Source organism: Oryctolagus cuniculus, chromosome 12, assembly GCF_964237555.1.
Source record: "Oryctolagus cuniculus chromosome 12, mOryCun1.1, whole genome shotgun sequence".
Classification (NCBI taxonomy): domain Eukaryota; kingdom Metazoa; phylum Chordata; class Mammalia; order Lagomorpha; family Leporidae; genus Oryctolagus; species Oryctolagus cuniculus.
In genome coordinates, this window is record NC_091443.1 from 20429500 (window position 1) to 20451897 (window position 22398).

General features: G+C 50.1%; 2 protein-coding genes across 4 annotated transcripts in view; both read right to left on the reverse strand.

Moving 5' to 3' along the window:
• PELI2 (pellino E3 ubiquitin protein ligase family member 2) overlaps positions 1 to 22398 on the reverse strand; it is a 144383-nt gene that overhangs the window by 93356 nt on the left and 28629 nt on the right. For all 3 annotated transcript variants that reach the window (XM_051822914.2, XM_051822915.2, XM_008269703.4), the window contains exon 2: positions 4626 to 4755. In XM_051822914.2, the coding sequence (XP_051678874.2) occupies positions 4626 to 4755 (130 nt within the window). The remainder of the gene's footprint in view (positions 1 to 4625; positions 4756 to 22398) is intronic.
• LOC127483746 (tripartite motif-containing protein 75-like) lies at positions 8837 to 21068 on the reverse strand. The gene is given in 5 exon segments (XM_051822291.2): positions 8837 to 14251; positions 14253 to 15190; positions 19719 to 19785; positions 19963 to 20024; positions 21026 to 21068. Coding segments are annotated over 5 exon segments (1584 nt in total). The 3' UTR covers positions 8837 to 13777.

Genomic DNA, 22398 nt, shown 5'->3' on the forward strand with positions numbered 1-22398 from the left:
GCTGAATAAATTGCCCAAGGCCCTGCGCCTATGTAACAGAATATCCAAAAGTAAAACAGGACCTTAAAAAGCCACATTATACAATCAGAGAAATACCTGGATTACTCCCAGAGCAAATATGAACCCAAGTAAAGATCATGCAAATAGGGGTTACACACCAATAGCACACGCACACTGGCCTTACTCATCCAGCTCAGCTGGGACACGGCCTGGAGGGAACCAAAGAAGTCCCATCTCCCAGATGCAAAAGGCTAGCCCTGCTCTGCCCCCAGACTGTGGGCCAGAGTGGGGTGACTGTGGCAGCGGAAGAAGCAACATGGACTGAAGGCAAAGTGCTCCAACCCCAACAACAGGAAACCACTGGTCCACCCCCTCTCAGGCTGCAGGATCGGAAATTTCAGGGCAAAGCACCACTGACCCAGGTCACAAAGTTTTGCCAGGCACTACCACGGCCACTGGCATTCTGAAGGGACGTGGGTGAGCAACAAGGAAGACAGGAGAAATGGGCTGGCAGCACGGAGCCAGGGACTCAGGAGGAGCAGCTCCGAAGGAGCCAGGACACACCTGGAGATGCCAAGACAGCTAACAATCATGGCCATCAAAGACTGGCTCAGGCCGGTGCTGTGGCATGGTGGGTAAAGCCACCGCCTGCAGCGCCGGCATCCCATATGGGTGCCAGTTCATGTCTCGGCTGCCCCTCTTCTGATCCAGCCCTCTGCTATGGCCTGGGAAAGCAGTGGAAGATGGCCCAAGTGCTTGGGTCCCTGCTCCTGCATGGGAGACCTGGAAGAAGCTCCCAGCTTCGGATCGGCTCAGTTCCAGCCACTTTGGCCATTTGGGGAGTGAACTAGCGGATGGAAGACCTCTCTCTCTGTCTCTCCTTCTCTCTGTAACTCTCCCTCTCAAGTACATATAATCTTAAAAAAAAAAAAAAAAAAAAAAAAAGACTGGCTCAAGGGCTGGCTGCCTGTGAGATGGGGCAGACAAGAAAGCACACACACACATGCGAGTGGAGGGACTGGAGGTCGTGCTCACAGCAGGCTGGCGCATGGGAAAATGCAATGGTGGGGCAGCTGACGCTACTGTCCCGTGATGCCCGGATGTGACGGGGGTCAGTAGGAAGGAGAGGGCAGGCTGGGCTCTGAGATCCGTGCAGGAGCGGGAAGGTGAGCAGAAGCTGGGGAGGAGGCAGCTGAAATGAATGATGCAGACAAGAGGCGACTGACAGCCCGGGCAGCAGAATGAGAGCCCTTCTAGTTCCATGGATGCGAAGAGACGCAAGAGTGGGCAGGGCACACCCGTCTGCAAGCCAGTGCTCGAAGGCCAGGCGCGGGAGGAGCCTGGGAGGAGCAGATCAACTTGGAAGGCGCCCCCAGGACAGGCAGCCGCAGCCACCCTGCAGCAGGGAGGGCTTTGCCACAAAGGTCCTGGGGCCATGCAGGCAGCAGAGGGGCTTCCGCCCTCACTCGCCCTACAGACCAGGATGCAGCACCTCCCGTGGGCAAGCCCTGGAGGCAGAGATGCCGAGATGAGGAAGATGGAGTGGCTGCCCGGCTTAAGCTAAGCGTGCCTGCTCTCCTCGTCTCCCACGCCTGCAGTGGAGAGTCAGGCCTAGCCTACAGATCCTCTCTCCTGAAAATGTGAAACCTTTAAAAGAGACAGATGGTGCTGGAGTCAAATCACTTTATGACACCCTTGAAAGAATACATGTTTGTTTGTTTGTTTTTAACTTGACAGGTAGAGTTATCAACAGTGAGAGAGAGAGAGAAACAGAGAGAAAAGTCTTCCTTCTGTTGGTTCGCCTCCCAAATGGCCGCCATGGCCGGAGCTGTGCCGATCTGAAGCCAGGAGCCGGGTGCTTCCTCCTGGTCTCCCAAAGTGGGTGCAGAGCCCCAAGCACTTGGGTCATCCTCCACTGCCCTCCCGGGCCACAGCAGAGAGCTGGACTGGAAGAGGGGCAGCCGGGACTAGAACCTGGCACCCATATGGGATGCCGGCGCTGCAGGCAGAGGATTAACCAAATGAGCCACAGCACTGGCCCCGAAAGAATACATGTTAACCAGAACATGTTAACAACACGTTAACACCTGTGGACACTCCAGTTCCCCTCTTTCACCAGACCCGGTTACTCGACTGTTCCTACCTTATCCTATAATAATCTCTCCGCGTCTGCCTTCTGTTTGTCGGTCAGAATGCTTTCTGTTGCTTATAACCAAAGTACCTTATCAGAGTCAACACGGTTCCTGCTTGCGGCCACTTAGCTCATCAGAAAGTAAACGGAGGCCCTGAGAATGCATTTTCCCCAGATGACAAAATAAGAGGTCGGGGCAGGTGGTATGTACGGCACGGGGGACGCCTGCATCCCACAGCAGAGTGCCTTTCTAAGTCCTAGCTCCTCTGCTTCCAATCCGGCTTCCTGCGACTGCATATCCAGAGAGGCAGTGGTGATGGCCCAAGAGCTGGGGCCCCTGCCACCCACAAGGGAGACCTGCATGGAGGTCTAGGTTCCTGGCCCCCAGCTGGCCCAGGCTTGGCAGCCGCAGGCATTTGGGGGGTAGTGATGAAACTAAATAAACATCAAATATGTAAGTAAAAGGGTCAAGGCCAAAACCCAATGCCCTGTTCTCAGTCCTGCAGCTAATATTTGCAAGCACAGATTTAGACAACTACCAAAAGATTTATAATCTGAATAACTTGATATAAAATTGAGGCATAAGGGACAAACCACAAAAGGCTAAGACAGCAGCAGTTCGAGGTAGGGAGGGACTAGGCAAGAACCAAACAGCAGCATATGTTCTGTCCTGACACGGACCCTGAGTAATCAAAGGAAGATTCCTACCCATTTCCGAAAACGGCAGCCACTGTGTTAACACAAAACTAAGGTTTACAGAAACAAACGTAAGGGCTGCAGATCCAGCAGGAGGAAACACGAGTGCCGACAAACTGCCAAAAGCCCGGATCACAACACCTGTGGCACATCACACACTTAAACACGTGTGTCCCCAAACATGGGTCAGAGACTGCCTCTCGCGCTTCCTCAGCCCCCGAGACTGTTCGCGCTTCCCCTCTTTCTTCAGAGTCCGTGTAAAGCTGCGTTTCCTCTGTTTGTTTTTTTTTTAAAGTCCTTTCCTCCCTAGACTTTTTAGTTTATTTCTCTTTCTCTAGCCAAAAACTGGAGCACTGAGTAAGAATCTGCCCTTCCCTGTCTTCCTGGGCCTCCATATTTTCTTTCCCACTCCTTTCCCCTCTAACACAGGGCAGTCTTCTCCAGCACATTCATTCCAACCGTCTCTGTCCCTGGCACCACTTCAGAAACAACACGGGTTTTTGAAAATAAAAGCAGGAACAAAGGGACTCTCCATAGCTAACTGTGCATAAACACCATGCACACTTCCTGAGTCATTCACTTCTCTCTGAAAACGGGTTTTCAGGGAAGGGCGCTGTGGTGTAGGGGTAAAGCCGCCGCCTGTGGTGCTGGCATCCCATATGGACGCCCACTGGAATCCCAGCTGCTCCACGTCCAATCCAGATCCCTGCTAATGGCCCGGGAAAAGCAGCACTAGATGGCCCAAGAACTTGGGGCCCTGCCCTGCATGGGAGACCCTGGCTCCGGGCTTCTGCCTGGCCCAGCCCTGGCCATTGTGGTCTCTGGGGAGTCTAGTGGACGGAGGATCTGAGAGCCACCTTCTGTTGCTTTCCCAGGCCATTAGCAGGCAGTTGGATAGGAAGTGGAGTAGCCAGGGCTAACTGGTGCCCATATGGGATGCTGGTATTGCAGGGGGCAACTCTACCCACTATAGTACAATGCCGATCCCAATAAATCTTTTAAAAAATGATAATGGACTTTCAGCAAAAACAGTAATCAAGATTTTTATTTATTCCAAATGGTACAAACCCTTGATGATGAACACACCTGGCCCCAGATGAAATACTTTAGGCCAATACCATTGTTTTTTTTAGAAAAGGAAACTACTGGTATATTACACACCAAAGCATTTAATGAAAACTGTCACGAATCTATTTAGTCAAATCTATCAAGCAGAATGGAAACTCAGATTTTCTCCCACTTATAGATCAGAAAAGAAATGAAACAATCTTGTAAGAAGAAATTTAGTATTTTGTTCATTTCCTATTTAAGAGGAAATCTGTTTCGTTGACTTCCATCACTCAGCTGTTTAGTTCCTACATTTCTAACTGGCACCAGAGTCCGATTCCACGCACACGCACACTCCGTGAAAACACCCACTACACACAGTTCACAGAAGGAACGCAAGGTACCAAGGTTTCACACGGAAACTCTAAGATACAGGACATCACCCATCTTTCAACCACGGCGACCGCCATCAGCGCCGGCTGCTCCGTGTGCTAAAGCGATGACTCCTATGACGGCAGACGGCCCCTGCCCACGCCTCCCGAGGAGACACCCAGGAATATACTGGGACACTTCTGTTGTTAAAGAGGCGGGGTGCGGGGTCCAGGCAGGGATGCTGCCACTCGCCCTGCAGGGCGCAGCACCACTCCCCCCACGGCTGAGAAACTCTGCCCTCCGGGAAACCGGCACTGCAGGGAGCTGGCCAGGCCCGGCCCTCCAGCTCCGTCGGGCCCCCTCCTCGGTGGCTGCCTACCTTGGACGCCTGCGGTGTGGAGATCACGTGCACCGTGCTGGGCTTGACGCCGTTTGCCTTGGGCCGCTTGTACAGGGCGAACCTGCTCTTCCTGCGCCCTCGGTCTCCGTTAGGTAAAGCACCATTGTACCTGGAGGAGATCAAAGAGCTCGTTTACTTGCGGGAAGAAGGGACGGGCAGGATGGACACACAGCACTGCCTACTTTGCGGCCCCCGCCGGGAGGCGCCACGCACGGACTTCTGCAGCAGCCAGACTCCAATCGCTTCCCCGCACTTGGGAGCGACGTGCCAGCAATTACGGGCTTCCTGCTGTACAAAGCAGACTCTTCCAGTCTTTTTGGAGAGAGGCAGGGTTTAAATCAGCAAGCGCGTGTTCTGCAACTCAGCCAGCACCATTCCAACAGACCCCGGAGAAACACTTGGGAAATGGTTTTAAATGAACTAGTCAGAAAATAGCATGCCACTTAAACATCATCACGCACTCGCAGACCATGCTAATGTTGTCTGTAGGATCTTTATTTGTAACAAGACCAAATGCAGTTACTTGCTTCCTTATGCTTCAAATTCCCTACATTCAATCCAGCTTCTCTCAGAAGTGTACACTCCCTGGTTGGCCAAAAACAGCTTGCAAAAATTACACACAGGTTTTAATCCATCAACTTCTGAAAAAACTTAAAAATTCACCTGGAAAATTTATGATGTCCGTGCTGGGGTTGGATATGCTTCGAGTATTTGGGGAGCCTGGTCCTTGGGGTGGCCATGTTCAGAGGTGGTGGGGCCTTTAGGAGCTGGGCCTTGTGCAAGGTGACTGGGCCCCTGGGGGCACCACCCTCAGAAGGAATTACAGCAGTTCTCACGAGACCCTTAGTTCCCACAAGACTGCACCATTACAGTCAATGCACCTGCTGGCTTCCTGTCTCACACGCTCTTGCCACTGTCACACTGTCCCCCACGAGGTCCTCCCCACAGCCAGCGCCAACTAACTAAATTAACATCTTGTTATGAGGTACCCAGCATCTGCTATCTGAATAGAGCCACAGAAACTGAGCACAAGTTGTTAACACAGAGCTAAGCAGCTAAGTCGGGTCTAAAGGCAGAACTGCTGTCACCTGTTTCCTGATGCTGGGTGAGCCGGCCCTGGTGTGTCCTGACCACTGACCCATCCTCCCTCCCTGACATGGTTATTCTCGGTCCCCACCTTGGCAGAGGCTTTTTTCAAGAAACAAACAAACAAAAAAAGACTGTAACACAATCTCCCTCGGCACATCAACGTCAGGGGGCCGCTGGGCTGCGGGCTTGTTCCTGTCCGCATGGTCTTTACCCACTGTTGCAGCTCCCCCCCGGCAGGGCGGGGAAGCCAGGTGTGGGAACCTCGGAGCAGCGCACGCACGGGCGCCAGGCTGCGTGTGCTTTACGGGGGGAGCCAGCAGCTGCGACATGACAACAGCTTCATCACTGAAGTTATTCCTACTGTGCTTTTAATGTTTCCCTTTCCATCACAAAGGAGTGTCAGCCACACAAAATGCCTCTAGAACAGGGAATTCATTTCAAGCCTCCTCCTCTTCTTCTTGGGCAAGATCAGAAAAATCTACATGAATGACTGTCTTGTATTTCTGACCACTACTCTACAGTGTCCACGAGTAAACAGCCGGTGTGTACCCACTTCACTTGAGTGTACCCTCACACCACTAAGTCAAGATGCACATTCTACACGAAGGGAAACACACGGGAACCGATGAAAGCCAGGACAGTACGCACTCTCGAGGGCACTGTCACTGCTGTGGCTAACAACCCTAGTGCCCCATCTGGCCAGGTGTGCTGGGCCTCTCCATTCTCCCAGCCTTGTGCCGCGTCTCTCCCTCCTTGGTGGGCACTTCTGGTCAGAGTGGGGCCATCTGCTCACAACAGCACTCCCTCCTCGGAACCCCATTCCTGTTAACTCCTCCCACGGGGGCCCCCAGCTCCACCTCTGAATGAAACAGCCCTGCCAGCACCATCCTGCACCCTGGGTTGACTAGTTGCAGGTGGACATCTGGCCCATGCTGACCAGGGACATCCTATCCTGAGAGGGGGGGCCCAGACAACCGTGCAGCCTTGGGGTGGCTGGAGCTATGGAATATGAGTGTGGGCACTGTGCAGATGTCATGGTCTCTGACGCGGCTGGAGAAGCAGGTGAATGGAGCAGCAACTCACAGCACAAAGGGATGGAAAGGGGTCCTACTGGCTCATGCACTTGACCCTTGGTCATCAAAATCTTTCTTCTTTCAACAGACTCAGGTTAGCTTCAGCACTTACACCCCCAAAGCTGTATTTCACATAAAGAGGGGGGAAAACTCAGGAATGTCAATCTTAAAACATGCAGGAGCATTTTAATTTAAATTGGTTGAGCACAGATATTGCAGGTAACGCAAGTAAGAAGCCAGTGCAGGTACAGAATGTCTACTTACCTAACACACCTAGATGATGACTAGTGAAAATCCTACTGGAAATAGCTAAGCTCACAAACCCGGCGTCACAGTGAGACAAGCTTCTAATCAGGTTAAGCTCCGTGGCCGCTCAGTCAACGCTGCCAATGCCAGGCTCCGGCACTGCAGCGATGACTCCCAGCCTCCCGGCTTCGCGGAGCATGGTGACAAGGGCAATGAAAGGCCTCTGGAACAAGACACACTCACAGCACAGCGCACGTGGGAGTGCGGAGGAGATACTGCTTCATCTGTTTTGAAATCTGAGCAAGATGGCTCAGTGAGGGGTGCAGGGCCGGCACCAAGTTCAGTTAGAGGAGAGAGGCAGCAGCGGGGAAGAGGAGGGAAGGTGGGCAGGGGGCTGACACTGGCAGCCTGGAACTCCAGGGGAAGCAGCCTGGATTTTTACCGGAAGCTGATGTCCATGGCAAGTGCTGCGGGAGCAGAGTGCGGGGCAGAACGGAGGAGGGACCCAGACAGGGGGCAGGATGATCAGACGGAAGAACATCACAGCCAGAGAGGGCGCGCAGTGCGGGGCGGGGGGATGGTGACTCCTAAGAAGCCACGGGCCCTCGGGGAGCTCTGAATGTGACCTCTGGGAAAAGTCTCTGCAGATGCAATTAGGTTAAGCAGTCTCAGGATGAGCTCCTGGATCACTGGTGGCCCTAAACACAAAAGCCACACATCTCTGCAGGAGAGACATGGCCCAGAGAGGAGAGGACCCGTGGAAGTGGGTGCAGAGCGGCCCTGCCGACACCTTGATTTCAGACCCGTGACGTCCAAAACCACAAAGAACCAGAGTCGGTGGTTTCGGGCCGAGTTGAAGGTAATTTGCTGTGACAGCTGCTGGCAACTCTAAAAGCCTGAACCGAAACAGCAACAGTGGAAGCGAGCAGAGGAGGAGAGAGACTTCAGACTCATTCTCCACGTGGGGTGACGTCACAGTCACCCAGGAAGCTTTATAAAGACACAGAGGAACCCAAATTCAGGGAGTCTGGGAGGGGCTCCAGGCGGGCGTCTCCACAGCCACCATGGAGGACCTGGCTCTAACAGCAAGTCAAGGGCTCCCGGTGACTGCTCCCATGCACAGAGTGAGCAACAGATACAGGGCAATCTCACAGGCCTCTGGGCTGGCCAGGGCGATGGCCTGATTATAAAGAGAAACAGGATCTGTGACATCCAGGGACAGAGTGGGGAGACAGGTCGGGAACTGCAGACAGCCACGGACCTAACCTTCCCCGCGGGTGGCTGCTGGAATCATGAACACCAACAACAATGTTCGCTTTGAAAAGGGCAGAGCAAGGGAGGCTGGGACAGAGCTGGGAAATGAAACCAACCAGGACACAGCTCCTTCGGAACACCGGGCTGGAGGAGGGGAATGGCAGGCAGGGAGGGAGGCTGCGATGAGGGCGTGGGACGGGGTTCAGGACGAGGATCTGTAGAAAGGGGGCCGCTACAAACAGGAGAAGCCCAGGGGCCAGGCAAGAGAATGACAATGCACACCACCCCTGGGAAACACTGGGACACTGGGGGCCTCACCCACCCTCAGACAGACCGAGCCCAAACAACCAAGTGCTTCCAGCCCCAGGCCTCCCCCCTCTCTCCCACTTCCTCATGGCTAAGAACCTGGACGGAATCCCCTGCTCCCACTAGTCCACGTCCAGCGCGAGCTGGCTCATTTCAGCTCTGCCCCAAATCCACAGGTGCATCTGATCACCTGTCGTACACCCGCACCCCATTCCCACCCCCACCCCCCCCACCGAGAGTCTCTACAGGAGGCACACCTGGAGGGCGACCCAAGAGGGCCACACGTGCCTCAGCACTTCTCCCACAGGCGGGCCGAGTCTGGAGCCCACTTCCTAGGGCTGGCCTGGCCTCACTTGCTGACCGACAGGATGCACAGGAAGTGATGTTCTGAAATTGCTAGAGCCAGGCAGGGCAGGGCCTTGCAGCTGCTGCCCGGGGCTCTCGGAAGGCCTGAGATGCTGCTTAAGAAACCCAGCCGCCCTGGGACTGCTGTGCCGTGGAGTCTGCGCCATGGTCAGCAGCCGCGCCGGGGTGCAGGCCAACATGGACTGCCCAGCCCAGCCCAGGCATCAGCTGACTACCGCCAGTGCCCCAGAATCATGCCGTAAATAAAATCATGGTGGTCTGGGGTCGCTCATTATCCAGGAACAGGTGCCTGCACAACAAGGCCCAGAGCCTTCGGCACAGTCTTCCTCTACACCTCCATGCGGTTCCCCGTTCTACATCGAGTTGAAGACAGCCACCACTTTGACAGAGACTGTCACCCTGGTCCTGCCTCCTGCCCCTCCCCAGCTGGCCCTCTGCCCATGGAGAGTAAGAATTCGGAGAAACCGAGGCTCTCCGTACCTCCAGCACAGGGCACACCAGGGGCGACACAGCAGGCGCCCGGTGAGGGAGGGGCCCCCTTGCTTGCGGTGCAGCACAGCCCAGACCTGCTCAGGGAGGCAGAGATGTGGCCGCCGAATGCAGGAAGGTCTGGGCGAGCCCCGGCCCCGCGGCTCAGCACCCAGGAGTGCGCAGGGGTGACACGGCCCGTGCAACGCCTTCCAAACTTCACCTGACTTCTGCTTCAAACTCCAGAGACTTAAACAGGTCCACTTAGCTAGCAAGCGTGAGACGAAAACTTGACTCCTCGTGCACGCAGTTGACGATAACAAGAAAGGTTCCTGGAAGCTGCAGAGAATCCCGAAGCGCACTGACACGCCTAAGAAGCCCTTCCAAGGGGCGGGGGCTCTTCTCGGTGTACGATTCATAGTTCAGAAGTTAATGCGCAGTCTGCCAAGAAACCCAGGGAAGGAGGCACTGTCCGACCGAGAGACGTCCAGATATCCACACACCTCCGCGGCCCGGGAAGGAAGGTAGCGCCACTCCCAGTTTTGTCTGCCTCGCAATTTCATACTCTTTCCAGGAGACAATGCCGACAAGTTTTTGACTCCAGGTGCTCATTCCAGACGGAAAGCTCTGCCCTCTGGGGATGTCACACACACCCACAGAGCACAAGCACCCGGAGTCCCACACAGGCTGTGCACCGCAGAGGAACAGGGCAGACACTCCAAGACGGGGCGGAGGCTGGCGCACTCCTGCCACATGGGCCCGTCCTGAGACAGCTCACCTAACTGCCCACCTGGAGCCCTGAGGAAAGCCCACGGACACCAGGCTGCGCCTGACACTGGTTCACAGAGAGGCAGGGCCGACCCCCATACTCTGCAACGTGTCACCTGCGCCCTGACATGCCCCACCCAGTCAACTCTAAGTAAATCAACAGCACTGAGTCCACCGCGCCTAAGAAACACTGCTTACTGGAGAGCCTCCTAAAGTAAACAGACGTCGATGTCTGGCCAGAGAACTAATTACGGCAGCACCATCACACCATCACAGCCTGGCCCCTACGGAGGTCACCGGCTGCGACTCTGAATGGCCACTCATTCAGAAAACCTTCCTGAATCCACACATGCAGGTCGGAAATGGTCTTTGCGTCAAGGTACTAAGACCTATCCAACAGGAAAATGTGTGTGTGTGTGTGTGTGTTCATTCCCTGTGCAGCCAGTGACGTGCACCGGGTGGGCCAGCTCAGCACAAATATCGTATGTTTTTCTCTGATCTGCGGTAAATGAGTACAAAAAATGTAACGTATATGAGCAAAACTGACATTTTAACATTTGATGATTGTCTACAGCTCATCTCGACTGTTGAGGAACAGTGTTTTTTTCTTCTTACTGTTTATTAAGTTCTTAGTGGGGGTTAAGCTTATGATTATAAAATAAACTGAAAGTAGATCATTGCAAAAAATTAAAAGAAAGAATAAAAAAGGAAGGAGGAGGGAGGGTGGGAGCGTGGGCGGGAGGTATCACTATGCTCCTAAATCTGCATATATGAAACACACAAAATCTGTTCACCTTACATAAAAAAAATGTTTTTTAAAAGAAAAAAATCCCAAAATGTTACAAGAAATGACTTTGATATAGTACATGATTTACACAACTCAAGACAGTAATGATTTATCATTATATATCATTGAATCTGTGCTAATTTATAGTAACTCCATACTTCTTTACCTATTCACAGCAGTTTTGAAAAACATGAAACTTCACAGATTCCTTTTCCACCACTGGGACCTTTTCCTATCTGAGCCTCTGTCACAGGATTTCAGGAGGCCAAGTGCATGAACTGTAAATGAGAGGCTGAAACATGCACCCCACTCCTTCCTCCCCGCTGCAGAGTGCCCTTGGCCTCGTGGCACTAACAGTTCTGCTTCACTCCCTGGCCAGCATGCTGGCGGAGGCCACGTGACTTACTGGGGACAATGGATCGGGTGCTGAAGTGTGTAGGAGGAGAGACGACTACAGCAGACCCAAACCAACAAAATGCAGCCCAGGGCACAGCCGCCCCAGCACAGCCAGACCGAGGACTCGCAGCCCCTCATTTCCGGACAAGTCCAGCTCCTTACACAGCGCACTAACCCACGCTCTGCATTTCAAGGCCAAAGTTACCTAAGCAGCTTCCTTAGCACCTAGATCTTGGGGCTAAATATTCACCAAAAATCAAATACATACCCTCTGATAGTTTTCTATAAAAGAATACTACTTCGTTCAGAAGGAAGAAGTCTAGAATTAGAGATAATTTCATATGCATCCCTCTTAAATTGGTTATGAGAAAATGGAATTTTTAAAAAATGCATAGGGAAGATGTTAACATTATATTGCTCATCTTTTACTTCTCTTCTCAGTAAGTCATTATGTCCATTAAAATCTGTGATCCCTGAAATAAGCCAAATCATATGTATATATATATAAAAGTCTTAATTCCTCTTGATCAAATTTATACAGAAAAGAATTAGGACAAAATCATGAATCATTTGGCGAGGCACTGATTCTCTGAAATCTTTTCATGTACAACTTTTATTTATTTATTTATTTATTTTGGCTTGGTCTTTTTATTTCAACCAAGTTACAAAAAAGTAGTACATGAAACAACTGTCTGACATAAACACCTAGATTCTACCATTATCAATATTTACTCACATTTGGTTCACTTATCCCCATTTTGTGTCTGGAGTTCTTGAAAATCTTCATACAATTTCACACTTAAATATAGTGCTATGAATATCTAAGACTAAGGGCACTCCCAAAATCTAACATTACCACATCCAACAAAACTGACAGTTTCCTAGTATCACCTAACACAAAGCCATGCTCACATTTTGCCTACTGAGTCTGAAGTTACCTCTTCCAGTTTTTCAAATCAAAGAATCCAAAAAAAGATCCACTTATTAACCATATCTGTTTTCTTCAAAAATCAAAGATTTTTATTTGGAGGAGAAAAACAAGTAGAAATGACACCAGAATAGGTCAACATTAGTAATGTGAGGAAAAAGACTAATGTATAAAGTTGTTTCAAGTAGATGTGAAAATTAACTTTAGTGCAGACACACACACACACTCATTAGTAAATAATTTCATATCCCTAAATTTCTTGCTAAGTAAGTATTATCTACATTTTGCAACTGCGTTTAAGACCACTGCCAGAAATTATCAAAACCTAAGCCCCAATCTTTGTGGTTGGGTTAGTGGAATGCCAGGTTTAAGCAGATATCTAAGGCTGTCTCCTTTAGTATAGTTGGAAGGGGAAATACTACCTCACTACTTCCTGTTTATATAGACAGCATTGTATTGATAAACCACTTACTCATGCTGGCCTATCAGTGTCTTGAAAGCACCCCTTGATGTCTCTTACTACTAGCTCTGTCAATTCAACAAAGGTACTTTGTGACTATATTCCTAATTTTGAATTGTCTTTTAACAGTCTCCTGCCTGCACCTTGGAGCTGTTTTGAATATACTACAACTCCCAGGTCACAGGGCTCAATAAATATCAGCTATATTCTAGGAACTTCTAGTTCTCTACAACGTCCTAACAAGTCACCATGCCATAATCTACTATGTGCCACGGCAAAAAAAAACTAGGATGCAGTGAAAGTTATGTAGATCAAAGGGTTTCTAAGAACGATGATGTGGTGAGTGCCGCCAGAGGGCAGCTTCTAGAGTTAACAGCATAACTTGTCAGTAACTGATAGCGTAGAGGCAGATGTGCTCAGCGCCTCTCCAGGTTCCCCCACCACACTGTGCTGGTGACATCACTAAGGTTACCACCTGCTGCCTGGTAAATAGTTTTGGACAAAAGGTTCTCAAAAAGCTCACGGCAAATGCATATTATGAAACAGCAGTGCACATATTTCAAAATGTTTTATACCAAAATAAACTTCTAATTCCATTTCCCACAAACCTTGAGAAGTTCCCTCGTATGTGTCAGGAAAAGCACAATTCAACCTTCACAGAGACAAGGCAAGGTTGACCAGTTCTGTTTTGGTTCATTCCTTGTTAACGATGTCCACACTCACTGCCAACTTGAAACCACCACCCTCACACCTAGCAACGTCCATGCAATGACAGGTAAGCCCTGACACTACCCCTGTGGGACAGGCGTTTACTGGCACTGTTTTACAGATAACCATGGAATCAAAATAAATGAAACTCTGTTCTTGGAAGTGGTGAAATTAAAAAAGGAAAAATTCAAGGGATTATTTTCATAGTTGTATTAACACAATAATCTATGCACCTTCCATTAAAAAAAAAAAAGAACTCACCTATTTAGAATGTTTAGGCTATCATGGGGGGTTTTCATTCAGAGTCTGTTCTTGTACAGATTCTGAGTCAGGTCCTACATAGAAGTAAGGTCGGAGAGGTACAGTAAAATTGTCAGTGAAAGTACACATGAGCGACTTCTCCAGCGTAACGTAGAATGAGATCTCACCCAGCTCATAGTCCAGGTAAATGCCAATGCCCTTGGGCTTCTCTCCTAACACCCGGGGGTTTGGAACAATTCCTTGTGCATCACAGCCACCACCCTTCAGCTGGACCCTCCAGCATCCCTGTGGCACTGATGGGGCCCTCCTTCCCTCGGTGGAGAGAGAGACTGCACAAATGCCAACAGCCCATTCAGGCTTGTCTCCCACTTCTACCTCCCAAAAATACCTGCCAGAATGAAAATACGGGAATCCCAGCACAACTGGATTGATTACAAATCTTTTTGGAAGATCAGGAACCTTTTGCTTTCTCTTTGTATATCTCACGGATTTTTTTATCTTCAGAGACAATCAGGTTAGTGTGTGCTGTTTCAGGGTCTAGAATTACATCCACTTTAAATTTCTTTATAATTTTCTGCAGAGCAGAATACTGGGGAGGAAAGTTACAACTTTCTCTCTTTAAATCAACTGAAAAGATAGATGGACTAACCTCATTGTCAGACTTCTTATAAAAATTTTTGACTTATGATAGTAGCTCCACTTCAGGCATCACACTGTGCTCTTGTACCTTGTTTAAGAGGTGCTGGAGGGCTGAACCATAGTTTGAAAATTCTGCTATGTTGGTGCTGAGCGTCTGTTGATTGTCCCTCTCACTTTCAAATACCCTCCAGAGAACCGCTTGTTGCTCACGTTCTAAAAACTGGTTCAAGTTCTCAAATTCAGAGGATAGTTGTTTTCTTTGGTTTTCCACTTTCTTTCTCAGCTCAAAGGGCTTTTTGCTTTGAATGCTTATTAAATTTTGAATGTCTGCCACTTGCCTCTTCAGGGGCTCAATGTAACTGTGGATCCTGCCCCTGTGATCAGTGGCAGCCTCTGTGATGGGCCTCACGTGGTGGCCCTGGTGGTCAGGGAGCTGAGGGCACCGGTGACACAACACCTCCAGGTCCTCCTCACAGAACAGGGTCAGGATCTGGCTGTGCTTCTCACACCTGGGCGACTCTCCCTGACTCTTCGTCTTGTTCCTCCTGGGCTGGAGACGCTTGGCAATTTCTATCATCCTTCCCAATTGGGCATTGTCCATGACACGCCCTTCTCTGCATTGGTGACGGCAGACAGGGCAAGGGAACCTGTTCTGTAGATCTGCCCAGGACTGTTGGATGCAAGAGCAGCAGAGGTTGTGTCCACACTCAGTGGTGATGGGGCTTCTCAGGTAATCAAGACAGATGGGGCACTTGGCTGCTTCCTGCAGTGCTGCCAGGGTAGCTATCTCTGCCACTCACCTGTGAGTAAGGCTGGGGACTGAGCTGAGCTTTCTTCAGGACGTGACACTACAGGTGTCTCCAGTGGGAGGCAAGTGTGCCCTTGGACTTCGCCGACCTTCCTGGAGATAACTGATGATCTCACTGCAGTCCCCTTTCAGTCCTTCAGGTCTTAGTGTCAGTCTTAGAAGTCCTCTGAGTCTTCAGACCCTCGAATTCTAACTGGCAAAAGGAGTTCCACCCACAGGCCTGCAGCCAATCACAGCTCAGTGGGAAATGTACCCTTCCAGCTTTTGGCAGCTCAAAGTTGATGTGAGTGAGAAGATTTCAGGGCCCGGGGGCTCAGGCGGCCCTGAAGACCCCCAGCTGGACGCCCACCACGGGTTCCTGGCGAGGCGGCGGCCGCGAGGGCCTCATGTACAACTTTTACTACAGGAAGAATCTAAAAGACAAGCATCTGAAAGGCTACCTGGAAAAAGAAGTATCTTAAACCGTCACTGGCCGCAGCATCCAACATGTATTAAGCGATCAGCATTTCAAATAAAGAAACTTGATAGTACAAAATGTTTGATGATGGGTCCAAAGTTCAAGAGTAAGTATTGAGGCCGGGAATAGAAACCAGCATTGGAAAATCCTTGTATCCATAACTCTCCCTTACTACTGAAATAACTGCTGCCAATCTCTTTTCCTTTTTGCATAAATTTCCTGGCAGGCCTCTCTTACTACTCCTAATATAATCACACTGATGTATGTTTTTTTTAGAAATTCCAAAAAATATGGGCACATCAGGGCAAGCAAACACAGCCTTAGAACTTCCCTGGGCAGTGTCTAACAAACTACTTACTGAAGAGATATCTACTTGCTACTGTATGCAACAATAAAATCCCAAGACAACTTCTTAGAAAATATTTTAGCTTGTTCAACTGTGCATGACAGAGTTTTGAGGGGACAAATGACTTTAAAACAAATTCAGACTTATGAATACTTTTTAATGAGCTAGAAAGCACAGCACAATTTGTAGCTGTACATGATGCACACTGATTCCATGCAGGCGCACTTCCTTTTATATCACTTTTCTTCTAGAGTACGTCTGATCAATCCCTAAACCATGAGATCAGGAGGTATTAGAAATAAGAATGTAGGGGCCGGCGCTGTGGCATAGTGGGTAAAGCCGCCACCTGCAGTGCTGGCATCCCATATGGGCACCAGTTTGAGTCTTGGCTGCTCCACTTCCGATCCAGTTCTTTTCTATGGACTGGGAAAGCAGTGGAACATAGCCCAAGTCTTTGGGCCCCTGCACCCATGTGGGAGACCCGGAAGAAGCTCCTGGCTTCAGATCAGCACAGATCCCGGCCATTGTGGCCAACTGGGGAGTGAACCAGCAGATAAAAGTCCTCTCTCTCTCTTTGTATGTGTGTGTGTAACTCTGACTTTCAAGTAAATAAATAAATCTTAAAAAAAAAATAAGAATGTATACAAAATCCAGTTATTCCAAGAAATGGAAGCACTCTCTATTGCTGCATTTTAAAACTGCAAAGTAATAGATAAACTAGGTCAACTGCACAAAAGCGTTTTTGAGACTCTTGATGGTAAATGATGCTTGCCACAACTCCAGTGCTACAGAAGCATGGCACCCAAAGTGCATTTTGGCTTGCAGCACCAACCCACCAGCTGCACACTCAGGGAGCAAGCGGAACCTTCTTGCTCTCCATGAAAACACAGAAACAGGAGAACTTCTCCAGGATCACAGACAACACATTGCTACATGGATTCTTACAATCCAGCCACGTCTATCATCGGAATACAGGGAGAATGCAATCAAGGGTTTAAGAATTAGAAGACACCAAAGGTCCCCTCTCCCCCAAAAAACATTCCCATTTACAAAATCTTGAGCCATCAGATTCTCGGGAAATGTCCAGCCATTTTCAGAGAGGCACAATTTGAGAGTGACAAGTGACCTTAGATACACTGGTTCACGGCATAGATGTGCGCTGTTCAACAGGCCCGTGCTGTTAAAATGGAAAACTCTGCTCTCCACGTTAGCCACACCCCACGTGCTCAACAGCCACTCCTGATCAGTGGCCCAGTGGCTACCACGCTGGACATCCAAGACAGAGAACATGGCCACTGCTGGGCAGCACTGGCACAGCTTTCCGCACGTGCCGAGTGCAGACGCACCCTCGAGGTCACACGGCCAGTCAGTGGCGGGCTCGGGCTCAGTTCTGTTCTCAAGATTTATGCATGTTCATAGAATCTGGACTCTACGTTTCTAAAAGAGCTTCTGGAAACTACACCAGGGCTGGAAGACACTCTCAAAGTTCCATTTCTCTCCCTGGTCACGAAGAAGATGTCCCACTGTCCATTGAGGGAAAGGAAACATTCCTGCAGCAAAAACAATGCTTCCCTTGGGACTGCCACATTTTCCCTGGGGACGCCTTTTGGAATCTGCAACATAAACTGCTCTCAAAGTGTGATTCACCAATAAAAACTCACTGCATAAACAACTTCCAAATTCAGAGCTCTTACAGATACTGAACAGGCATTCGACGCAATTCCTTGCCATTCTGGACTGTTTATAAGAGCCAAGAATAAAAAGAAAATTCCCAAAACAGGAAGAGCATTCAGATCACAAGTGAGAAACAAGGCAAGGATGTCCACTATTACCACTTTCACTAAACACCGTTCTGAGAAGTCCTAGCCTAACCCATGAACTTGAAACAGAGGACGTCAAACAGTGTCACTGCCACAGCAACGAAACGGTTAAGAGCTACTTGAGAAGAGAAGGCACAAGCCCATGGAACAGAAGGGACATTTTAGAAACAGACTTCTCAATATACAAGAAAGCAATGGGGGATGGAGAAAGGGCAACCAGTAACTAAGAATCAGATTATTCAATCAATCGTACTTGGAAATGGATGCCACTTGGAAAGGAGGGAAAAAAATGTTTGGAGTGGCTTCTTACAATCCACAATGAATTTTAAAATATTCAAAAGATAAATATACATAGTCATAAAATTAAAGAAAAAAAAATAGGTTCACTTCTTATCCCTAAATTAGGAACAGTGTTTTAAACATGAAAGCAACAGAAAAATCCAAAGAAAAAAAACTGGAACACTTGAGTATGTAAAATCCAAAACTTCTGCATAATGAAAAGTATAAAATTATATATCCAACAAAGCTAGAAAAAAAATCACAATACTGCGTCACAAGCTTAGTATTTTTAATAGGTAAATAATTTAACAAATAAAAGGAAGAACACAGATATCTCCATGGATACTTCATAGAAAAATGGGCCGAGAACAGGAATAGGCAATTCACAGAGAAATCAAACAATGGCTAATGATCCTCCTCCATAGTTCTAAAGTGCTCAATCTCATCAATTTTAAAATGTAAATTAAAGCAAGATTCCATTATTCACCAATCTAGTAATCTCATTTTGTTCAAGTAACACTGCTCTAACATACCACAGGTGAGAAATCTGGCACAATAATTACAAACTAACTTAGCAACATATACCACTCCTATAGAAACATTCATTAACTGTGCCACAGCAATTCTAATTTAGGGTAACTTTGAACTGAGGTCAAGTTTTATGCAGTAAGGTATTAATTATGTCATAATAATGGCAAGAAACTGCAAATAACTAAGCGTCTGATAATAATGGGTCAATGAAATAAATCCTGTAATTCCACGTGATGAAATCATATTTACCACAAATTCCCAATAGCAATGAAAGAGCATTAGGAGAACCAAGGAATACAAAATATATACAGGGTACACCTGAAATGTATTGAAAATATTCAATAATGCTTGAGAAGAACTAAGGATACCATAATATTAACAATGGTTATGAGAGTAAAATTATGACTTAATTTTTAGATTTTCTGGTATGTTCGAAACGTCTACATTGAGTATCATTTATTTAAATTGGAACTGAACATATCTGAAGCACACCTTTTGTTGACTAAGTTGTCCTCGATGCTTCCATTTCTAAGGACAGGTATCACTCCAGCCCTCTGGCTGAGAGGAGGCTCGGGATGTGTGTTCAGCAGAGGGCCACGGAGCATCCAAACTGCTCACAATCCCCACCCCCCACGGTGTGTCGGGCACACGGCCGAGGCAGGCGCCGTGGCAGCAGTGACTCTACGCAACCTCTCCATGCACCTGTCACTCCTCCATCCTTGGAGCAAGAAGAAAATCCAAGTCTTCTGCTTCCACGGCAGATATTCTTGGTGAGGATTCCATCATGGGGACGCTCACTCAAAGTTCCCACTCACGTCAGTTATCCTCGGAGCACAGATTGGCTGCTGAAGCCTAACGGCCTACTTGGAAATGTTCCAGTCTACAAAGCTTGTTTTTGGATGAATTCCAGAAAGAAGAGAATTCTCGACACCACGCACCAGGCAGCGGCCGACTTGCCCTCCTCTGGCCTGGGCCCACCTTCCCGCACTCTCGGGCTGCGTGTGGATTTGCCTTTTATTCTGAGCCCGGCTGAGGGCAGGACAGCAGGCAGCTCAGAGACGCAGCGGTGGTCTCACCTGTACCTGCCAGACGGGTCTGCGCGACACACCAAGGGAACATGCGCACTGATGCACCGGGGCCGGGGGGCAGCTGGGGGCAGAAGAGAATTCACGCACTGGAGGGGACGGTGCACGCACAGGCGGTGTGGTTCCAAGTGCTACCAAAGGTGCTCCAACGAGGCACGCAGGGCCCTGTGGCCAGAACAGGGCAGATGACAGAGCCAGGAGACTGCCGGCAGCACCTGCCTGGACTCAACCTCACTCTCACCTTCCCTGAGTCCCGGCCGCCAGCATGGCAGAGGAACCCGACCCTCTCCTTTCCTGAAATCCCTAAGGTCCAAAAGGCAAATCCCTTTCATCTCCTTAGGCCACAGTCCTAGCTGTGAGCCTGGATCGGGTTTCTCGGGATCCAGGGTAGAGTGGCCCTGCCGGACACCGCCACAGGGAGGCCGGCTCGCGGTGGCTCTCTGCGTCTGTCAGCCCAGTGCCCACGTCTGCTCAACCACCACACACGAGCCTGCCGCTCTTCCCCCTGACAGCCTGGACACAACGTTGTACGGGCTTCTCCAAACACTCCGCACACCCCAAACATACATGAACAACGCTGAAACATGCTGACTCGCCGTGAAGCACCGACTCCCAGAGTTCACTAACTGCGGAGGCCTGCGGCAGACACGGGCTAACTGGAGGACACCACTCACCTCAGAGAGACCACCGCAAGTGCTCATCTAAAAGTGGTGGCAAAGAAGAGATTAAACACAGGGCTACCAGACAATGGGAGGCTACATTGGACAGCCCATGTCTAAGGCATCTGTTACACCACACCTCATCCCTGCACGGCTGAGCTGAATTTCTTTACTGGGGTTTCCACGTGGGGACGTGGCTTCCTCCTGCTGGCCCGATCTCAACATCAACAGACACGCCTGCCGGCGCCCCTTGGCTTCTGCGGAGGACTTAATCCCGTAACATCTCCCCCCTGAGCCTCTGCTCTCGAGGGGAACAAAGCTGCCTACTCGATCAACCTGACCCCTGTGGGGAAGTGAGGTGGCTAGCCTAACTACAGAGGACAGGAGCACAGAACTCGCCGTCGAACGGATGGTGTCCATGATGTCTGTGTCCCAGCCTTCTAGAAGAGTCTTCAATCGCGTGCACAACGTCACTGGCGCCAGCACGGAGAGTTAGAGCGGAACAACAGGTGTTCACTCTCCCACCGTCACCTAAAGAGGCAGAAGGCAGGAAAAACCCTGGCCCTGTACACGGGAGGTCAGATGGATACCAGCCTTTCAAAATACACGACACACAAAATGTTTGCGTGATACCCTGGAAGATACCTGAGCTCTCGGGCCAAGAACAAAAATCCAGAACAGGCGGCATCTTCAACAGGGAGCTCAGCATTTTATCCCTACACGCTCCTGAGTGTGGGTACCAGCCAGTGCACTGAGGCGACCTGACTCCCCACGGCCAAGTGCACATCTAGCAGGATGACCACAAAAAGAGACTTCACGGGTGAGTTTACAAACAACACAGCACACACCACACTGGGCTCCAACCTCCAGGGACACTGAACAGTGAGACGGCATTGCTGACGCGCTGGGTCCGACATCTCTTCCCTCATAGCACCTCCTCCCTGGACACCCCGCTTCCAAAGGCAGGCTTCTTACTGTATCAAGCCCATTGCCTTTGTGACTGTGCTCAGCAAACTGCACAAACGGAAAAAGAACAGAGGGTGAACTGCAACACACCACATCCTGAGCCGAGGGCATAAGGCAGAACCATGCACGGCAGGAAGCTGAGCCAGGGAGGCGCTCTGCAGGCAACCTCTTCCCTTCCCAGGGACTGTGGTTATGTGACTTAAGGCCTCTCGGGAAGGTTCACACTTGTGGCATCTAACTTCACAGCTCTTGCTTCTGTTTTATGACAACTCTGATTGCCAACGCTGGTTCAAGTATTTCGTTTGCCTCTTTAGAAGGATCCATGAACACCAAGGCTTAACCCCTCGTGGAAAGGATGGGGATCACACACACATCCACCCTGGCAGAGCACAAGGGCTTTTTATCCCTAAAACAAGACTTGCAGGAGGCAGTACCTCTGCAGTGGGCTTGGGTCTCCAACTAAGACAGTGCTAACAAACAGGGGGATCCCCCAGGCCTCCTCTGATGACCCTGGACTGCCTCCTGCCCCTCACAGGGGCCTGCTGCCCCAGCCCCTGGCCCTGACTTTTCTCCCCTCTTGCTGAGTGCACCCTTGGTGCCGAGAGCACAGTACCAGATGCCAGAGTCACCGACACGCATGAAAATCCCTACTACTACAGGGGAGCTCACGGTCTACAGGGCAAACAGAAGCAGAGACACAGCTCCAGTTCTCGGGGACAAAGCCAAGCACACGTGCCTGAGGAGTGCTAAGGGAGCACAGCATGAGAGGGGCCGGGGCGGGAACAGGGTCTGGGAAGGTTTCCCATAGCAGAGGCACCTGTGCTACATCTCGGAAGGGTGATCCCACCTGGCAGGGCAGACCCAGCGCGAGAGGACACATCTCCCAGGAGACCACAGCGGCACCTGCCCAGGCCTGGAAGCAAGAGTCAGGGACACAGGAGACTCCCTAAGCACCCCACGGGAAGATGAGCAGGCAGGCCCAGCGCTGTGGGAGCCCTGTCTCACCAAGGGACACCTCCACTGCACCCCAGAGTGCCCGCGTGCGCACACAC